The following is a 19,139-nucleotide window of genomic DNA, read 5'->3' as shown; positions in this document are numbered from 1 at the left end:
CTGTTGTGTTGTCACTTAGCAGTCAAACAACTGTCAATTAATTATGAATAAATACTACATTGGGTTGGGTTATTCCTAGGATATTGCTGAGTCACTGCAGTCTGTGCACCTCTGATTTAAGGCACTGACCAAAGCTCAGGTAGCTAGAAAAACATGTTTGCACTACGAAAAGTTAGTTTTACGTCAGGGTTAGGCTTAGTTATAATGTATTGTTCATAATAATGTTTTGTTCCATACAATGCGTTGTTGGATCAATGGTACTTCGGAACAATGGGCCGGCCCGTCGGACTATAATGGCGTGGCACTGCTACTGTAGCATGTTTTATCAAGAGGTGTCTCACTGCTCAAAAACAGAAAAGAAAAGTCCTTGATGATTATGGTGTGATTGTATTCATTTTCAGCTTCAAAATACCAAAAAGTTACAATGTATTTAAGAATGAAACCTTCACTGAAGTGAAACCGATATTGAAGTAGATCGAGGGATACTGAAACATTGTCACAATGTGTCAACAATGTGTCAGAGTGTCTTTGATGTTGAAATAAGTTAGAAGAAAGCGATACTCAAGTTCAACCCACAACGTTTCCTCTAATGTAGAAATGATTATTGTAAAGTGTTGCTGAGTCTTGACGTGGGAGTGAAACACATGATATGTGATAGGACTGCAGTATGATGACACTAAATTGTTGCTGTAATCTTTGGTTTAAAAACATCATGCATGCTGGATTAGTCCATTTAGAAAAAATAAAGAACCAGGGAGATTGTGAGATTATAGATATAGAATTATCTATTTTTTAAAGTTGTAGTGTGAAGTCGATCGGATGCGCGGTACTGGAGGACGCTGCAAGCAGTCAACAAGCGGTGCAAGCAGCACTTCCGGGGTCCAAGAAATTTGCCCATTCTGAACAGGCACAAGCCCTGAACGGCCATGCCCCAAATGGGCATAGCACTAGTGTATGTTTACACATGTACAGTAGGGGGAAAAAAACATTCTCTGTGGATTATGTTAACAGACTACATCTGAAAACGTAATCTGTTTAAAAACACAATATAGAAACAAACACACACACAAGCATGGTCACACATGATGCACTCATACCCAGAAACAAACCCAGACAGATAGATTAACAGATATAGGCAAATGCAAGCCTTACACCAAATTACTTTTCAAGCGATTTCACTGACAAATTCAGTTCAAAAGTACGAAAGAAGGAAGCGCTGCATGGATCAGTCATCAGTGTCTCTGTTGACAGGTTCTCTTTGGTGGAACAGGTATAGGTTTATATGACATGCTGTTTGCTGTTTTGTGACCCCGGTGGTACAGACTGCAGACACAAATTAATCCGAGGCACTCACACTTCAATGAAAACATTTTAAACTTTTATTCAGAGTTAGACAACAGCTTGACGAACGCGTGCCGAGCTCTCAGGTCTTTAGATACGAGAGGGTGTCAGTCTCTTCAAAGTCTCTTCAAAGTCTTCTAGTGTATGGTATTAAACAACGTCTATGCGTCATGGTCAGTAGTGCTCTCTGAGAGATAGTATGTCTCCGAAGCCGTCCCTCTTATCGACAGGTATGTAAACAAACCACTGTTTCAACACATTAAATCCAAAATGTTGACATTTATGGTTGTTACTTAAGAGGTCAAGGAGAAGTGAATGTCTGGCCACAAGACAGAGGTGTGTCAAAATGTCTCAAAATGCTTTCTGATTTGATTTCAAGATGTAGAATTCTTGCAGTAAACTTTCTTTCTTTCTTTTTCTTTCTTCAACGTTCAAACATGTTGCAGCTACTGGGAAATAGTTAAAGTTTACAGCCTAATGCAGTATCTTTGCCATTATTACAATTGAAGAACATTTGACACATTTAGAAATACACACAGTCACACACACAAGCACGCACGCACGCACGTACACACACACACACACACAGATTCTGAGGAAGGCCATGATGAGCACTCCCTTTCCTGTTCAGTTTGTCACTGTTGAAATGATGAGAGTAATCTCGGGTCACTATTCTCACTAATGAGGAATTTTTGTCAGTGATTTAACAGCCTTGTGACTGGACGGTCATCATTTAATCCTCAGAAAAGCCAGACGGGGAAAGTTAACAACTAACTTCTCTCTCCGCAACTGCTGTCCAAGTGCTCTTGAGCAATTCGCGGAACCTCACAACTGACCCAGCTGAGCGGTCCGTTGGCCAATGGTAGACCATTATCGTACCAGTCAGCACAGAAACAGAGTGAATCGGGGTGGAGTATTGCAAAACAACACTGTACTGTTGTGAAATACTTCTGTTTATGCATGCAAGTGTGTGTTTATGCATGCAAGTGTGTGTGTGTGTGTGTGTGTGTGTGTGTGTGTGTGTGTGTGTGTGTGTGTGTGTGTGTGTGTGTGAGCGCGTGTGTGTACTTGCACGCCTATGAACATGTGTGTCTGACTTCGGGTCGTGCGAGAATTTGTGTGTGTGGTTAATAAGTAATTTGTAAGTTTGGGTCAGGTCACCACGCACCAGGGCACTGCAGGTGATCTCTGTTGTCCAGCCACACAGTATACGTTTGACCTCAGGGGTTCCTCCTCTCTGCTTGTTGTCATACGTGGTAAATATTTATTTTTTCCCCCTGACCACACGTTGAAGCACTCGTGCAGCACACGTTGAAGCACTCGTGCAGCATTTGTAGACAAACACAGTGTGCTGGTGATGGGCACGTGCTTGCACTGCGTACGCATGACCACTTGATCTGTCACACAGACACACACACATATGGCCACATTTTTGGTCGCACAGAGACACACACGCAGACACGCGTGTCTTTTGTGTGTTGTTGACTGTCAGTGAGAATGACTGACGTTTGTTTGGCTATTAGCTTGTCTGTCTCTCTCATCTTCTTTGCTTTTTCAATGACTGAAAGCCTGATCAATTGTCCAGCTGTCCATCTGCTACTCTGTTATGTGTTAGGTGTGCATGTGGTTGGTAGGGAGCAAGTGCAGCTAATGCATCTGGCAGGTACAGTAGCTGTGTGTGTGTGTGTGTGTGTGTGTGTGTGTGTGTGTGTGTGTGTGTGTGTGTGTGCGTGCTTGTGCGTGAGAGAGAGAGAGAGACGGAATGAGAAAGATAGATAAAAAGAGACAGAGAGAGAGAGAGAGAGAGAAATGGAGGGCAGGAGGCCAAGAGAGTAAAGCACATGGACATGGTGCATTCAGAGGCATGCTGCATCTCTGGTCCTCCTATTGGCTCAGAACAGGCTGCCCGTGTCCAATGAGTGGGATGGAGAAGGACACGCATCAGGCAAACACATCAGTTGACTAAACCCAGGGCCGAGAGAGAAAGAGAGGAATGGGGGACCAGCACGGACCCAACTAATGATCGATACATACTCATACATTACAGTAGTTGCCTGCCGTCGTTGCGCGCCGAAAATAACCGATCCACAAGCTCACAACACGTTGTGAACTTGTAGATCGGCTATGTTCGCTGTGCAACACCGGCACATGGCTAGTTATAAATCAGGGGTTAAGCCACGCCCAGTAATGAAGTGGACTTTGTTAGTGGGGCAATCACTGTTGGGCTATTAAGTATGTGATTATTGATGGTTTGTGCCGTTTGGACCTTGATACGTATCAGGGTGGGTAATTGTTTACTGATAATTACATACACATAATTCTGCTTAACTAGATTAATGTTTTATTGAACCATAACTTTAGACCCTATCACCACAGCATCGCTCTGTTATTAGATTAATATATATTTTTATTACAGAGAGTTATCTTTGGCAACTATTTCTCTTTTTCTTTTCTTTTTTGCAGCACAGCTCTATACTAATCTTCACGGTGAATATCTATCTTGTCAATGATTAATAACCACAGAAACTGGGGGTGGTGAAATCTGGTTCATGTTTATCTAATCAGCTGGCGAGGCTTTAATATGGGTCACAGAGAGGAGAATATTGTCTCTGTCGGGTGGAAACCTGATATGTCCAAAACTGTTACTGTAAAGTTGGACCAATCCACAAAGCATGAAGAGTTGGGTTGGCCTATCAAGGAAGCCGATGAATGTTGATCTCCCTAATATGGTAAATTGATCACTGGCACAATCACAGTCCAGGCAGGTTCTGGAAGTCCCCACAGGACACTCTGTTCACAACTAATATCCAGAGAAGTTAATACAAGCAGCTTGATTCGTCGGCAAAAGTTGCTGAATGACGATTAGTTTAGTTGACGATCCATTTTAAAGGACCTGGTTGTGATGATGACATTGTTGTGATGTGGTCACCAGGTGAAACACCCAATTACGTTGCTCCAACTGACTGCAGTCTGGAAGATGTCAACAGAACTTCAACATGTTTTTAAACACAAAGGGCCGGTTCATTAAGCAGTGTACGCCCCTATTTTGAACGTACCGGCATTTACGAAAATTCCTATGTTAGGTAGGTATTTATTTTTGTCTGTGAATTTTGCGGGAGAGCCACTCTCTGCTCGGAGGCATGACTTGGGAGACCAAAGCTTGTGTATATGTCATTATAATGCCTTATTCTTCATACTAAATCAATTACTATAGTGCCAAACCTCAAATTAAATATATATGTGCCCAATATTTGAATGTGACGTCACCCCACTGAAAGTAATAGCAAAAACCTGTCCATTGTGAACTCCATTGAACGGTTCCTCACATGAAGCCAAGGCCATTAGACTACGTTTTGTTTTTGTTGTAGTGGTTAGTATTTTCTCGGAGTGGAAAGGTAATGGCAGAGCACAGCCGGCCTTGGAAGGCTCATGTAAAGCGAAACGTGATTACATACTGATGATATTTTCAGGGTAAAAGTACTTCACTGGCAGGGGTTTTGAGCCTGGCATGATGATGTAACACTAACAGAGTCTTTGGGATGAACTGCGGGTTTATCGCTTATCCAGTTGGAAAATTACATTGTGTTCAAAAGCCCCTGGTGAGGAGATGTGCTTAGTGCAATGGTTCTCAAACCTTTACATTTCAACGTCTCCCCTTAACTCTGACAGTGTACAAATGGAACCAAATGGACCCGTCAGGGTCCATTTGGTTCCATTTGTACACTGTCAGAGTTACAGAGTTACTGACTTGACCGGTCAAAGTGGGGGGAAATTAAATTGTCAATGGCGGTTCCAGTTTTCCTTTTCTTTTCTTGTTTTTAATGATGATTCTTCGTTTGCTTTAGCCATTGTTTATATCGCATCTGCATCTTCCAACCTGTAGAATAGTGATACGCCCACTTTGGTTCCCAGTTAATTCAGGGCAAGAAAAAACTGTTTCGAACCAACTTTTAAGGTTCTGAATCTGAACCAATTAAGTTTCAGTGGAAACACCCTGAACTGGGTCAAAACTAGGCGGGGGAAAAAAGAACGGAACCGGTTCAACCCTGATGGGAAAGGGGCCAAATGAACCCAGAGAGTCCCTGGAATCCACTTTGAGAACCACTGGTTTAGTGCTTGCCAGTGAATGAGATTGAGGCCTATAGTTTACAGTTACAGTAGATGATGGTGCCTTGTTGTTGTTGTTTCAGAGCTTATGAAGTCCCAGAGGGAAGCCTATAAAACATAACAGTATACTGTTCTGAACCGGCATGTGAATACTGTGCATGCCAGGAACTTCTGAAGCAAGTCCACCTGATAGGATACACTGTACTGTAGGCTCCTTCAAATGAGTTGTGTCTGCTTTTGTCAGATGAATGTGTGCACACATTTGAACAGACAGACAGTGTGTGCGTGCGTGCGTGCGTGCGCGCATCTGCTAGTGTGTTCTTTGCGTGTGCCCACAGAACATTTGCGCTTGGTGTGCTTTTGAGCGGGTGAGCGAGCACACATTGTTGTGTCAACAGAGGTGTCGGTGTGATGGTGCACCCTTGGGAGTATGAATCCTCCTGTATGCATATTTGTGCTTCAATATCTTTTGTGTACACAAAGTATTTCAGTTTGACACAAGCTATGGGATTGAAAGGAGAGCCTGTAATCTATTGTAGCTGTCAGGGCGAATAACTCTGCTCGAGAGATTCCACTCTCATCTTCAGGGTGGACACTATCCCCAAATGCAAAAAGAAAACATTTACCATAGTATCCATTTTAGATACACTCTCTCTGACACACACCACGGCCCTGTCACGCCTGCATGTTCCTACTGTTGTGGTTGCTCATTGTCTGTGTTACATTTGAAATGCGCAGCTGGTTTGTCACCTAATAACGTTTTGGTAAACCCCTATTCATTGAAGACCCCTTTGCAGATGCTTTGCGATGTGTCAACTTACTTTGGAGTTGTTTGCTGTTGGGACTAATCCCATTCTCTGCACATGTAAATGTATCCACTCCCCTTAACCTCCCTGCTGGGTGTGTTCCATTCCTGCGGTTCCCTCCTGTTATCCCAACAGATGAGAAGTCACCAGGTCAGGGTTAAGTATTCACTTTTAAGTAAGGCTCCATTTTCAGCCATAAAAAAGTCACACAGTCTGGTAACTAGCTTTGGTGAGAATCATTTAGAGGTTTGAGTTACAATATTTGGCTCTTGTGTGTAATTTGCCGTCGGCAGTTAATTGCATGAAACACTACCACAACCGTATGAGAAGAAAATCTAAGAAAAGTAACTGAATTCATCTTTAGTTTGTTGAGTTATTCAACCAGGTTATGTAGGCTTATGTTGTCGAAGTGGGGTCCGGGGACCCCCAGGGGTCCTTGAGGGGGTTCCATTTGTACTCTCTCAGAGTTAAATTAAGACTGATCTCTGGGGTCCCAGAGATGGAAATGGTATCAAATGGGGATCTGTGGCCTAATGCACATCAAACTGGGGGTCCTTGAAATTAAAATGGCTGAGAATTACTATGGCTATGGCTGTAAAAATCTTCTCTTGTGGGGGTCCCTGGCGTGTCTTTTCGATTGGGGGTCCGCGGACTATTATATGTCAATTTGGGGGTCCTTAACGTGAAAACGTTTGAGAACCACAGATGTAGGCTAACCATTAGCTTCAGCCTCTCCCTGTTCTTCCATATGGTATACGGTAGGTAGGTTCGACAAATATCGCAACGTGTAGGGGGGTTTGTAAAAGGCCGCAGCCCAGGTCGAATGGCATAATGTCCCCCTCGCGGGGGACATGCAGGCCGGACCCCAAGGTGACCAGACACAAAAGAAACATGTGAGAGAGGTGTTCTTCTCACACATAGTGAACCCTCATTGAACCGTGGCCAAACGGGTATGTGCCCGTTCATGTTACACAATGGTCACTCTGCTCTCTCTCTCTCTCTCTCTGTCATGTCTCGCCCCCTCTTCCCCTCCGCTATATGCGCATAACAAAATTAAACAGAAATTCCCTGTCTCCCTTTTATTTCCTATAACCTCCTCCTCTGCAATTCTCGTCTGTCTTCAGAACCTTCTATACTTACATCACCTGCTGCAGACAACACCCCAACACCCTCATGCCATTACACCCTTCTCACTCTGTATATGTCCACACCTTCGTTTCCCTGATGCGGGCCATCTGTCTATATCACTCAGTCCTTCTGCGCTGTACAAGGCCTGCATTTAGACTTTGTCGTACCACGGTGTTGCAGCATGCACGCCCCAAAATAGTTTATGTGCCCGCCCGGCCACTGTCGTACGACCCAGCGGCAGTGGGGGAAAGTAGGCTAACAACATTTACTTGAGTATTGTGCTCAACCACTTACGCCCCATGTGGTTGAGCGGAGTCCCTCAGGGCTATATGCTAGTGTATTTTCTGTTATTGTTTACAACAGGCAACTAACAAAACTATGTGAAAAGGACATTCATTGTGTGCTGGCTATTTCCTTACTCTCAAGTAAAAGTCCAGAATTCAAAAATTACTTGAGTAAAAGTACAAAAGTATTGGCATAAAAACTTAACTTAATTACAGTACTTAAGTATTACATGTACTTAGTAACTTTACACCACTGGTATTCCACAATAAATCAATCAATCAATCAATCATGTGTGTTCAGAGAGCTTGACAGCACAGAGCATGGCCTCAGACATGCAGCGGAGCAGCATTCTGACAACATATCATACTGTATGTACTGTACAGATTCACAACAACTCACCATGATGGTGGGAAAAGTACTCACATGTTTTACTTAAGTGAAATGTATAAAATGTTTAAACATCTTTTGAAAATAGCAGATCTTCAAGCTCACAATGCGTCACATCACGACGCATTGTGAGCTTGTAGATCTGCTATTTTCAAATGGCCAAAATGTATATAGGGCTGAAGTGGTTAATGTATGTTTTGTAATAATAATACAAATCTACAAAGCAACTAGTAACTAAAGTTTTGAAATACTTGTAGTGGAGTAAAATTTGCCTCTGAGATGTAGTGGTGTAGAAGTAAAAGTACAGACATTTTTAAATACTCCAGTAAAGTAAAGAATACCTCAAAATTGTACTTAAGTACAGTACTTGAGTAAATGTACTTAGTTACTTTACACCACTGACCATGACTACCTCATGCTCTTGGTTTACAAACGACAAAAAGTGCAAGAAAGGACAATCCAATTAATGCATATTGTCTTTCACTGCAATTTATTTTCATTTGTTGTTGACCAATGCACGAGATTATACAAACGTTCTTCTTTGATGTGGTGTGGGTTTCATAAGGAACCATGACACATGGTTGTGTTCAAATGAACAAGGAAGATTACATATGAGCAAAGACACCTGTGATTTGTGTTATGATTTGCCTCGGGGCTGAATGGTCTAATTTGAACTAACACCACCCCCTAGTGGATCAAACCTAATTTAGCTTGAACATGGAACAAACAAAACAAAGAAACAAATTAAGTCACAAGGTAAACATACTGTATAGAATAGAATTATTTGTATATCTTATTTTTTTATCACCACGGGTATCATGCCCATGGTAATAAAACTAAATCATAATATACATGTATTTTAAGTATATACAGTAGGTATAGGCAAATATTCACTGCAGACCAATTGAAAACATGAATGGTTTTAAAGACAAACCGTATTTCATATGCCAACATTCTTAAAGAAGAACATATTAGCAACAGTTTGTGGTGGATCCTACATTTGTCTTTATTATCTCTCACAGCAGATAAAACAGTGGTTCCCAAACTTTTCACCATTACAAAAACACATTATGAATTAACCATCGAAGCCCGATTTAAAAAATAGTGAAAATCTTAAAAGTAGGGCTTTCATTTATGAAGATAGTTAAAGTTAAAAGTTGGAGATGAGAAGTTTCTGATCGACAACAACGATATAGGCTACTTAATCATATTCAACTGAAGCTGAAAAATATGTAAGCCACTTTGATGCAATAATGATAATAATAATAATAGCTTGAATTTATGAGGCCTTGAGCCCAAGGACGCTTTACATCTGTGGCTTTCTCCACAAAACCTTTAAAAAAGTTTTTCCATATTTCAACTTTTTATGTTTTTTCGTCACTTAATGCCCTACTTCGTTGTACAAGAGTGTCACCCAAAAGTTGTGAAAATAGCCGATCTACAAGCTCACGACATGTCACGATGCATGTGTGAGATTGTACTGTATGCTATTTTCACTATTTCATAAGATTCTTAGTCCATTTCCTGAAAAGTAACAGTTCTGGACAGGTTTCCACTGACAGCGACAAAAAAAAAATTCTTTGATGTTTGCACTGGCATCTATCAAAAACAAGATTGAAAAATAACAGTCATCACTTTCATTTCCCATTTTTGCATTTGCAATTACCGACAGGTTTTATTGAATCCTCAAAATTATCTGAGAGCCTGGAGCGTAACTTGTTTTATGACTTTGTTGAGAAACTGAAGACAGAGTTGGAAAACCAGTTGGTTCTGTGGCCAAGGAAGGGGAAGAAAAACAGAAGGGGGCAAAAGTTGAAATATGGATATATAAGGTGTCTGCCTGACAGCAACGATATACTGTAAGCCAGTTACAGTTCTCAAACATTTTCATGTAAAGGACCCCCAAATTGATTTGGCCGCGAACTCCCATCTGAAAATGTTTTATGCCAGGGAGTGGGACCCCCCAGAAGAGAGGAGTTCTTTCAAATATGTGAAAGATTTTTAAAAAATGTTCAAAAATAGCAGATGTACTGTATGTTCTGTTATGTATACAGTATGTAAATTTGCTATTTTTTAATAGCCAACATATAATATATAGATAAAGGGGTTAAAATGATTGTGATGCTGTATTAGCACATTTTACTGGGGACCCCCTGAAACCCCCTCAAGGACCCCTGGGGGTCCCCGGATCCCACTTTGAGAACCACTGCTGTATTCTACAGTACCTCTAGCATGTGCACACTGCTAGAGAAAAATATATCTGACTCAATAAAAGTGAGTCAACAGCTGTCACTTCAGTGACATTTAATGGGGAGGGGCCACGTCACATAACTCAACATTTCAACTGTTCTCGAGCACATTTTATTTTACATGGCTAAAGTCCCTTGCACACAGAGTCTGTTTTATTCACACGGAAAGACAAAAACTAAACAAAACGGACGACGAACGTTTAAAATAGTGTTTCTCGATGGGGGCGGTACAGCCCCCCAAGGGGCGTACAAAGTAGTTTGGGGGGCACTGGAAGCAGTTTAATATATTCAAGTGCACATTTTCTTCATTTCATCCTTTTTTTCATGAACTCTGCAGTCAAATGAGGCGTGGTTTCTGAATTGTGTGTACATACACGTTTTTTTATTGGGATGCTGATAGAAGATTCCCTGCTTGGCTTCTCTTTCTCTCCAATGTCTTCAACCACGGCTCTGCATTAGACCATGGACCCCCATTCGAAACAAATGGAACCAAATGGATCCATTTTGTACACTCTCAGAGTTACCCCATAAGGGTCCATTTGTACCTCAGGTGGTCCCCGGACTACGCTGAGAATCAGTGATCTACACAGCATTAGAGACGGCTCCAGCTACATCTACCACGCCACAATGTGAAATTTGCAAACCTGACCACTGACTATTTATTTCCCCCCAAATGTTTTATTAATTAATGAGGCACTAACTAACCTTTTTTAATGAATAAAATACAATACAATACAACTTATACCATTGGGGTTGTTGTATTTAGTCTCCCTGCTCTTCTATTGAGACATTTAGATCGTGTCAAAGGTCATGTCTCACCTAGACACAGGATCCGACACAAAGTTTGACCTGATGGTCAAGATTCAATTTATCCCCTGAGCAAGCAGGCAGGCTCTATTAGCTCAATGGTAAAAATGTCAGCACTTGCACAGGAAACCGGGTTCAAAGTTACATAGTGCTGCTGTAATTACTCACCTCATGAAGACTTGAATTCATGGAGAGTTTTTTGTTTTTGCTGTTGTTAAGCTTTAACCACCATTTCCTTCACTTCATCAAATATTCCCCTTCGTTTCTGGATTCTTCATTTGGGAATGTGACCCAAAAAAACGTCCATGAATTCAAGGCTTCATGGTGGGAGTAATTGATCGTGGAGAAAAGTCCTTTTGGGGTACTGTACTCGTGAAGGTGCATGTGAAGGTGTCATACTGTATCGTCTCTGTCGGCTGGAAACCTCATATGTCCAAAACTGTTACTTTTCAGGATTCAAATTCAAAAGCAGCAAATGTAGCAGATCTACAAGCTCAAAACATTGCGGATCTGCTATACATTCGTTAATTTGCAAAATAATAAAACACAAAAAGTTAGAATATGGAGATGAGAGGTTTCTTCCCGACAGCGGCGATACCTGTTTGCAGTTCAAACCTGCTGCTGCTGAGCCAAACAAATGCAGCTATGGGAAAATGAACTGGAACAGGAAATGGGTATGTGCCACAATTCTGAAAAAAGATGGGACTGTACAGTTATGCACAGAGCCAATCACCCTGTCGCAGGGGGCACCTTGACCTCCTCCTCCTCCTCGTCCACCTGGGTGTCAGGGCTGTCAGACTCTGGGTTTGGGGCTCCACCGGCCTCCCCCCGCGGAGTGGAACACCCCCCTTTGAAGTAGGTGGTGTTGAGCCGCTCTAGTATGTCCATGGAGTGGTTGATGACCAGCGCCAACCACGCCAGGCCAAAGAAGATCCACGATGCCATGATGAAGCTGTACCACGCGGGGTATCCCCTGTCCGGGTTACTATCTGTTACACACAGCGATCACATATAGATTACAAAACACGTTAATAAACGAGCCCAACGATGATGAATTTGTTTGTGTTAAATAGAAAAACTACTTAAGGAAATTAGTTAACTGGTGCAAAGACGAAACGATCTTACAATCGGTCTGAAGATCTCTTCCGTTGCAAATTGAATTTGGTGGTTTTCCAGCATACTATACCATTTATCTATTTGTAACTCTGAGTGCGTACAAATGGAACCAAGTTTTAAAATGTTCCCATTTTTTTTTGAATAAAAAGTTATCTGTTTACGTATACGTTAAATGTTCTCAAATCATGTTTTTCTATTGATTAGAAAAAATCACTAAAAGATCGGGCATGGTTCAGGCTCCAGCTGACTAATAATTGTTAATATGCCTTTATCATTACTTTTGTGACTATTATGGCCTATTTGCGTGATGGGGTTTACAGTATACTACTGGTGAGAGTGCAGGTACGCAATGTGGCCCCCTGGAGTGAGTGTGGAAATCTTTGTGGCCCTCTGCTAACCGTTATACTGTAGGAATGGGACCGTTTAAGAGGGAATCGTTAAGGAACCGGAAACGTTAGCCTCCTAAAGCAGGGGTCTTCAACGTTTTTCAGGTCAAGGACCCTCTAGCCGAGCGAGAGATGAAGCAGGGACCCCCTCTATATTGTATAAAGTTGTGTTTCATATTAAACTTTTTTTGACGTGGTCTGCTCTTTTTTCCCTCTACACCTATACCTCTTTGTCAAAAATAGCCGACCTACAAGCTCACAACGCCTCGCAGCGCGAGGCGTTGTGAGCTTGTAGATCTGCTATTTTTGGCTAAAGTTCTCCTCAGAAAAGGGATGCTAGGGTTCAAGTGATTAATATAAAAAAAGAAAATCATATCACACAAAGATTTGGCGGCTCCCCTGTAGTAACTCTGAGGACCCCCCTTAGGGGTCTCGGACCCCCGGTCCTAAAGGATCCCAGCCCCTATACCTGCCTGCCACGTAGTCTCCAAAGCCGATGGTGCTCAGGGTGATGAAGCAGTAGTAGATGGCCTGGGCGTAGGTCCAGCCCTCCTGCTCCGTGAACACCACCATGGGCACCACGAAGAAGAGAGCCACGCCGCTCAGGTAGGACACCAGGTGGACCAGGAAACGGGCACACGACTGTAGAGAGAAGACCATTGGAGGTACAAGTACTAGTTTTTACTTAAAGGGATAGTTCCCTTTTTTTCTTTTTCTTTTTCTATCGGTTAGTCACCCCATGGAGACTTGAATTCATGGATATATATATATGTTTTTGTCACATTCCTAAGCCAATGATTTGATGACCGGCAGCTTTTCGGGTAGGAGACACAAAGAGTCTCCTTTGTGTCTCCTACCGGAACCGCTTCCTACCAGAACCGCTGCCTACCAGAACCGCTGCCTACCAGAACCGCTGCCTATCGGAACCGCTGCCTACCAGAACCGCTGCCTACCAGAACCGCTGCCTACCGGAACCGCTGCTCATCAAATCATTGGCTTAGGAATGCGACAAAAAACAAAAAATATCGATGAATTCAAGTCTCCATGCAGGGGTGACTAATCGATAGAAAAAAAAACGTTTTTTTGGGGTGAACTATAGGACCCATTTTCAACCTATCTTCATATACCTGCCTACCAGTGACATCATCGGGGAATCCAAGCAAATAGAAATTTCTGGAAGGTTAGCGTGCTATAATGGAATCCATTGTTCTCGTGTTCTTAAAAAAAATATTTAAAAAATGTAAATCTTGCTTGAAAAACAAAAACCTGCCAAAAGATGATGTCAGTGGTAGACGGGTTTCTGTCCACAGCCCTTCCCTGAGACACAGAACAAGTAGAAAAAATAAATTTCACCGTAATATCATGAGAAATAGTGAGGACCAATTAGATAGTAGCAATACCACCAAATAAAAAAACATTAAAGGAGTAGTTCACCCAAAGCCTTACTTATCTTATATCAAGTACACACCCCATGAAGCCTTGAATTCATGGAGATTTTTTTTTCGCATTCCTGAGCCAATAATTAAGATCACCTGTGGAGTCTCTGGTAGGAGACTCAATGGAGACTCTTTGGGTCTCAGCTGGTCATCAAATAATTGGCTTAGGAAAGCGACAAAAACAAAAGAATCTCCATGAATTCAAGCCTTCGTGGGGTGTGTAATTGATAGAAAATAAGTAATTTTCTGGGTGATCTACTCCTTTAACACTGAGGATTTAACAGTGTAGATCCCAGAGATAAAAACTGGTATCAAATGGATGTCCGTGGCCTAATGCATTTAAAACTGAGCGAGATGGTTGAGAATCTGCAATATACTGTAGCATATGTAGTGAGGGTCCCTGTTTCATCTCTCAGCTAAGGGGTCCTTCACCTCTGCATCACATCATCCCCAATCTGCAACGTCCTCAAATCTCCATGTATGTCAGTCAGTGCCCAAACATGCCCAAATGTGGAGATGAAAGTTTACATACATTTGGTGTCTCACCCAAACTGACAAAAATAAATGATGCCCTATTTCATATATTTTCAAAATAGCTACAAGCTCACAACTTATCGCATTGCTATTTATTAAAACGTTTGAACATTTCTAGAAATGATTTTGAAAAAATATTTGTGATTTATTAAAATTTTCATGTCATGTTTGTATTTATTAATTAATTTGTATAATTTTTTGAAAATCTTTTGAAATAATTTAAAAAGAAAATGTAGGAACCAAAAAGAAAGGGGATATTTACCCCCAAAAATGGGTCATAATAACCCATTGTTTGGGTCATAACCCAAGCATGTCCTCCTCCTCACCCTTTTGGTCTTGGCCTGCAGGAAGTCACAGATGTTCCTCTCTATAACCAACATGTACTTGCCCACCCTGTTGAGCACCACCATGTTGAGAGGGATGCCGAACAGAGCGAAGAACACACAGAAGATCTGGCCCGTCGTGGTGCTGGGGCTGATGTTCCCATAACCTGCAACACATCACAACAGGTTACACTGTTCCAATGAACTGCAACATCATATCATGTACTGTATGTATGTATGTATGTATGTATGAATGAGTGTGTGTGTGTGTGTGTGTGTGTGTGTGTGTGTGTGTGTGTGTGTGTGTGTGTGTGTGTGTGTGTGTGTGTGTGTGTGTGTGTGTGTGTGTGTGTGTGTGTGTGTGTGTGTGTGTGTATGTGTGTGTGTGTGTGTGTGTGTATATATATATATATATATATATATATATATATATATATATATATATATATATCCTGCAGGCCACCACTTAAACCCCAACATCCATATTGTGGGGAATGTTTTTGCAGAAAATAGCTGATCGCCAAGCTCACAGCGTGTCACGTTGTGAGCTTGTCGATCGGCTATTTTCAGCAAAAGTTTTCCCAGCAACAGCAGAAAACAGAAAAGACACTATAATGTAGAGCCATATGGGGTTTAAGTGGTTAAAAGCCCATTAGTGGCAGTTGGTTATAAAAATGGAACAGGGCAAATTAAATGGTGTATTAATGTCACATCAAAATAGTAGCAACAAATAGAAATATAGATTATCGCTTTGCCCTTCCAACCTATAGTGGTGACCACAGTGGCAGCAAACACAGCTGAGCTGTGGAACTTCCAGAAGCCATCTGCGGTTTGGTTGCCTTTCAGACTCAGCCCAGCCTTAGATGCATCTTGAATCACCTAAAACCAAAAAACAACACTATTGTAAGAGTGAAATTCAGCCACAGGGTATTGTTCTGTCTGAAATAACCAGTGTTAAGTATGAGAGTCCCACAAACAGGGTTAACTGTACCTTTAACAACATGTTACTCATCTTGTATTCACCACACTGATGTTTGAATGCTAAAACTACTACAAGGTGACCATACAATTTGCTTCATACAGTATTTCCTCGTAATGTAGGTCCCCTCAAACTTGGCCCGAATCGGGAGAGAACACTATGAACAACTAACATCTACTGACTTTTTCACATAGGCTTCCAGGCTTCCAGACCATGACATCATACTGTAACTGGCAGTTATGTAACACGAAAGACACATTGAATTATACAACATTATTATTATTTAATAGGCACACTCTGGGCTTCTAGGTCAATGGACCATAGTTGTCAAGATGATTTAGTGCTGTGTCAGTGCAGATATGTTGACACAGTGTGTTACATAAAAGACCTCAGTGGCCTCATCCTGAATGTGACACTTAAGCATCACAAATAACAGAACAGTCCAGACTGGCACCTTGCTGCCCTCATTATTCAAGTCTATGGCACTGGTCAGTGCTGAATACAGTACCTTGCATTTTGTATTCCAGTGGTGACAAATGATGTGCTGAAATACCTGATACCAAAAGTGTTTTTCGTTCTAAACAGAGATACAAAATTAAGTAAATTATTTAAATATATTTTATTTTTTATTATTCCTGTACTCTTTTCCAATCAGTCAGCTATTTATAGCGCATTAGCTAGGTATCCAGCGATAACCTCAGCGTTGCTGAAGTCATTGCGCGGGTGAAATAGGAGCCATGTACTTGATGGCCAGCCAATGATGTCAGTACTGTGATGTCACCACTATGGCCTCAGTAGTATAACGTCAGTCATCTACATATCGTCATTAAATGTTTAGATGAATTGAGTACAAAGGACCCCAATGGAAACAAGCCCAAGTGCTTTCTTGGGTTTAAAATCCTCTTAACAGACCTTGTATTGAACTGTACTGTGCTTGTCTTTGCAAACTGTTAATAAAGTATTCAATCAATCAATTCAGCACAAGCTTCATGGCCTTCATTGACCTACTGTACAATTAAAGTTTTTAAAATAAGTTTTATTCATTAAGGTATATATCATTTTTAAAACGTTGCCCATGACCTTCCACGGATCCGACCTGGGGTGTGTGGGCGTGCATGAAGGACAGACAGAGAGACAGACAGACAGACAGACAGACAGACAAACAGAAAGACAGACAGACAAACAGAAAGACAGACAGACAACTTCAGCTTTATGAAAGAGATAAAGATTAAGACTGTGTCAACATTAAGTTCTCTATTCATGCACATCTAAGGAGCCTTGGTCACATGACTGGACTTATTTGAATTTTTTTAAACTAGCGCTAGTTCTATTTAATGACGTTTTTATTTCATGGATTTATTTTTGTTTTTTGTTGCATTCCTGAGCCAATAATTTGATGAACGTGTGTATTTCCAGTAGGAGACACAAAGAGTCTACTTTGAGTCTCCTACCGATACATTAACCGGTTGGAGACGGGAATCAAATTATTAGTTTAGGAATGCGACAAAAACTAAAATAAATCCATGAATTCAAGGCATCATGGGGTGTGCAATTGATAGAAAATAAGTACTTTTTTTTGGGTGAACTACTCCTTTAATTGGCATAACAACTAAATTGGGGTGAAAAAGGGGGTAACAAATAATTGGCTACTCTTCTTCTTAACTTTCTTATTTTTTTTGTTCTCCATGAAGCTTATTTCATGATCCTTCTAAATGCCTTCTAAACTGTTGTCACCATGCAGGGGAACAAAAAAAGAAAAGATTGAACTTTACAGCAGGTTAAATCGTGCAAGACACATAGGCAAAACATTTTGATAGTGTCATCATGTTTATGGAAGGTAGGTGACATTTGCATTGAATGAATGTCTCTTTGTCAACGTTCCTTAATCACATGAACCCTAGTGTTCCTATTCTGGGGCAAAACATTCTGTGAAAATAGCCGATCTGCGGCTATTTTTGCCAAAGAGATTTGGTGTCGAGGGAAAAAAGCAGCGGGCCAAGTGTAGAGCCCTGGGGGACTCCAGTCAACTAAGTATAGTGTCTAAGTGGAGATGTTAATGGAGTGCTATTGTTGTATTTTTGATTTTTTTTTAAATCCCAGGAGGCTACCTACCCAGGAGGCTACCTACAATACAATGGTTTCTTGTTTTAAGGCACACGCTATTGTGGCTCAACTCTGAAACCTGTTGCCTCACTACAACCTCTATTTGACTTTTTGATGGAATCTTTACAATTGCATTGCCTTTGTTTTTTTGATACAGCTGATTTAGTTTTTAAACAGCTCAATACTAATTACATTTTAAAGAAGAATTTCTCCAGTTTAGTTTTTTTTTGCATCACAATGCACGACTGTTGGTGTAGTAAAAAAAGGATTAGAAACGCAGACACATAGAAATGCCCCATGTTTTTACCACTCTGAGAGCAATTATAAAAGATCTTTGATGTATCAAGTGTGCATCATCGGTGACAGATGCTTTGCATGTAACCCTATACAACTCAACCATACCACGCACTCAACCACACCTATAACATCCCCACAAAAAATAAATAAATCAAAGACTTATTCTGGCCTATACGTTTTGTTGACTCACCTTTGCCACTTTCTCCAGGCCCTCCTGGCTGAGACAGGTATAGGTCCTCAGCAGTTGTGTTCTCATCTCCAGTATGCTACTGATGTCCTCCTGCTGGTCCCCTTCCAGCGTCCAGAAGACTACCCCACCGATCATCACGTAGGCCACGTACACCAGGCCCAGTATGAGGATGGATGGTACCCGCGACCGCTTGAGCATCTCAACGATGCCCATGGCTCACTGGGATGTGGGCTCGAGTGTGGGGTTCTGAAACCTCTGACGCGGATTATGTGAAGGGTTTGACTCACCCTGGGCTTTTCTCTGCTTTCCATGCATTGCAGGCAAATGAATCTCCACCCGCACTCCTGTGTCACTCTCCCAAATAGACTAGCATGCAAATCTGGTGGAGGAGAATGAGAACGCAAAGAGGAACCAGAGGAGGCTGGCTAGTTCAGTGGTTCTCAAATTTCTTCATGGCAGCCAAGGACCCCCAAATGTATATGTATTTGGCTGTGAAAATATGTTATGCCAGGGACTCTCATACAATACAAGAGTTGTGTTGCTAAAATGGAATATAAATATATTTTTAAAATAATAATACAAAAATATAATATATATATTTTCTGCAGGGGTCATCATTTTGATCAATATTAGATTTTTGTTACGGACATACAAAATAACTGGTC

At 41.4% G+C, this 19,139-nt stretch overlaps 1 protein-coding gene across 1 annotated transcript; it reads right to left on the bottom strand.

The window, feature by feature from the left end:
• Positions 1-8,614: 8,614 nt before the first annotated feature.
• Positions 8,615-18,767, bottom strand: LOC311035852 (potassium channel subfamily K member 17-like). The gene is made up of 5 exons (XM_084044314.1): positions 18,475-18,767; positions 15,670-15,784; positions 14,909-15,072; positions 13,082-13,254; positions 8,615-12,095 (listed from the first exon to the last, which is right to left on the bottom strand). Exons 1-5 carry the CDS (start codon positions 18,685-18,687, stop codon positions 11,840-11,842), a joined length of 921 nt encoding a protein of 306 aa, XP_083900440.1. The 5' UTR covers positions 18,688-18,767; the 3' UTR covers positions 8,615-11,839.
• Between the last annotated feature and the right edge of the window lie 372 nt (positions 18,768-19,139).

This window comes from Gymnoscopelus microlampas, assembly GCF_963454915.1.
Source record: "Gymnoscopelus microlampas genome assembly, chromosome: 20".
Taxonomy (NCBI): domain Eukaryota; kingdom Metazoa; phylum Chordata; class Actinopteri; order Myctophiformes; family Myctophidae; genus Gymnoscopelus; species Gymnoscopelus microlampas.
The sequence above is the reverse complement of the archived record's forward strand: the minus strand, read 5'-3'. Positions and strand labels throughout refer to the sequence as shown.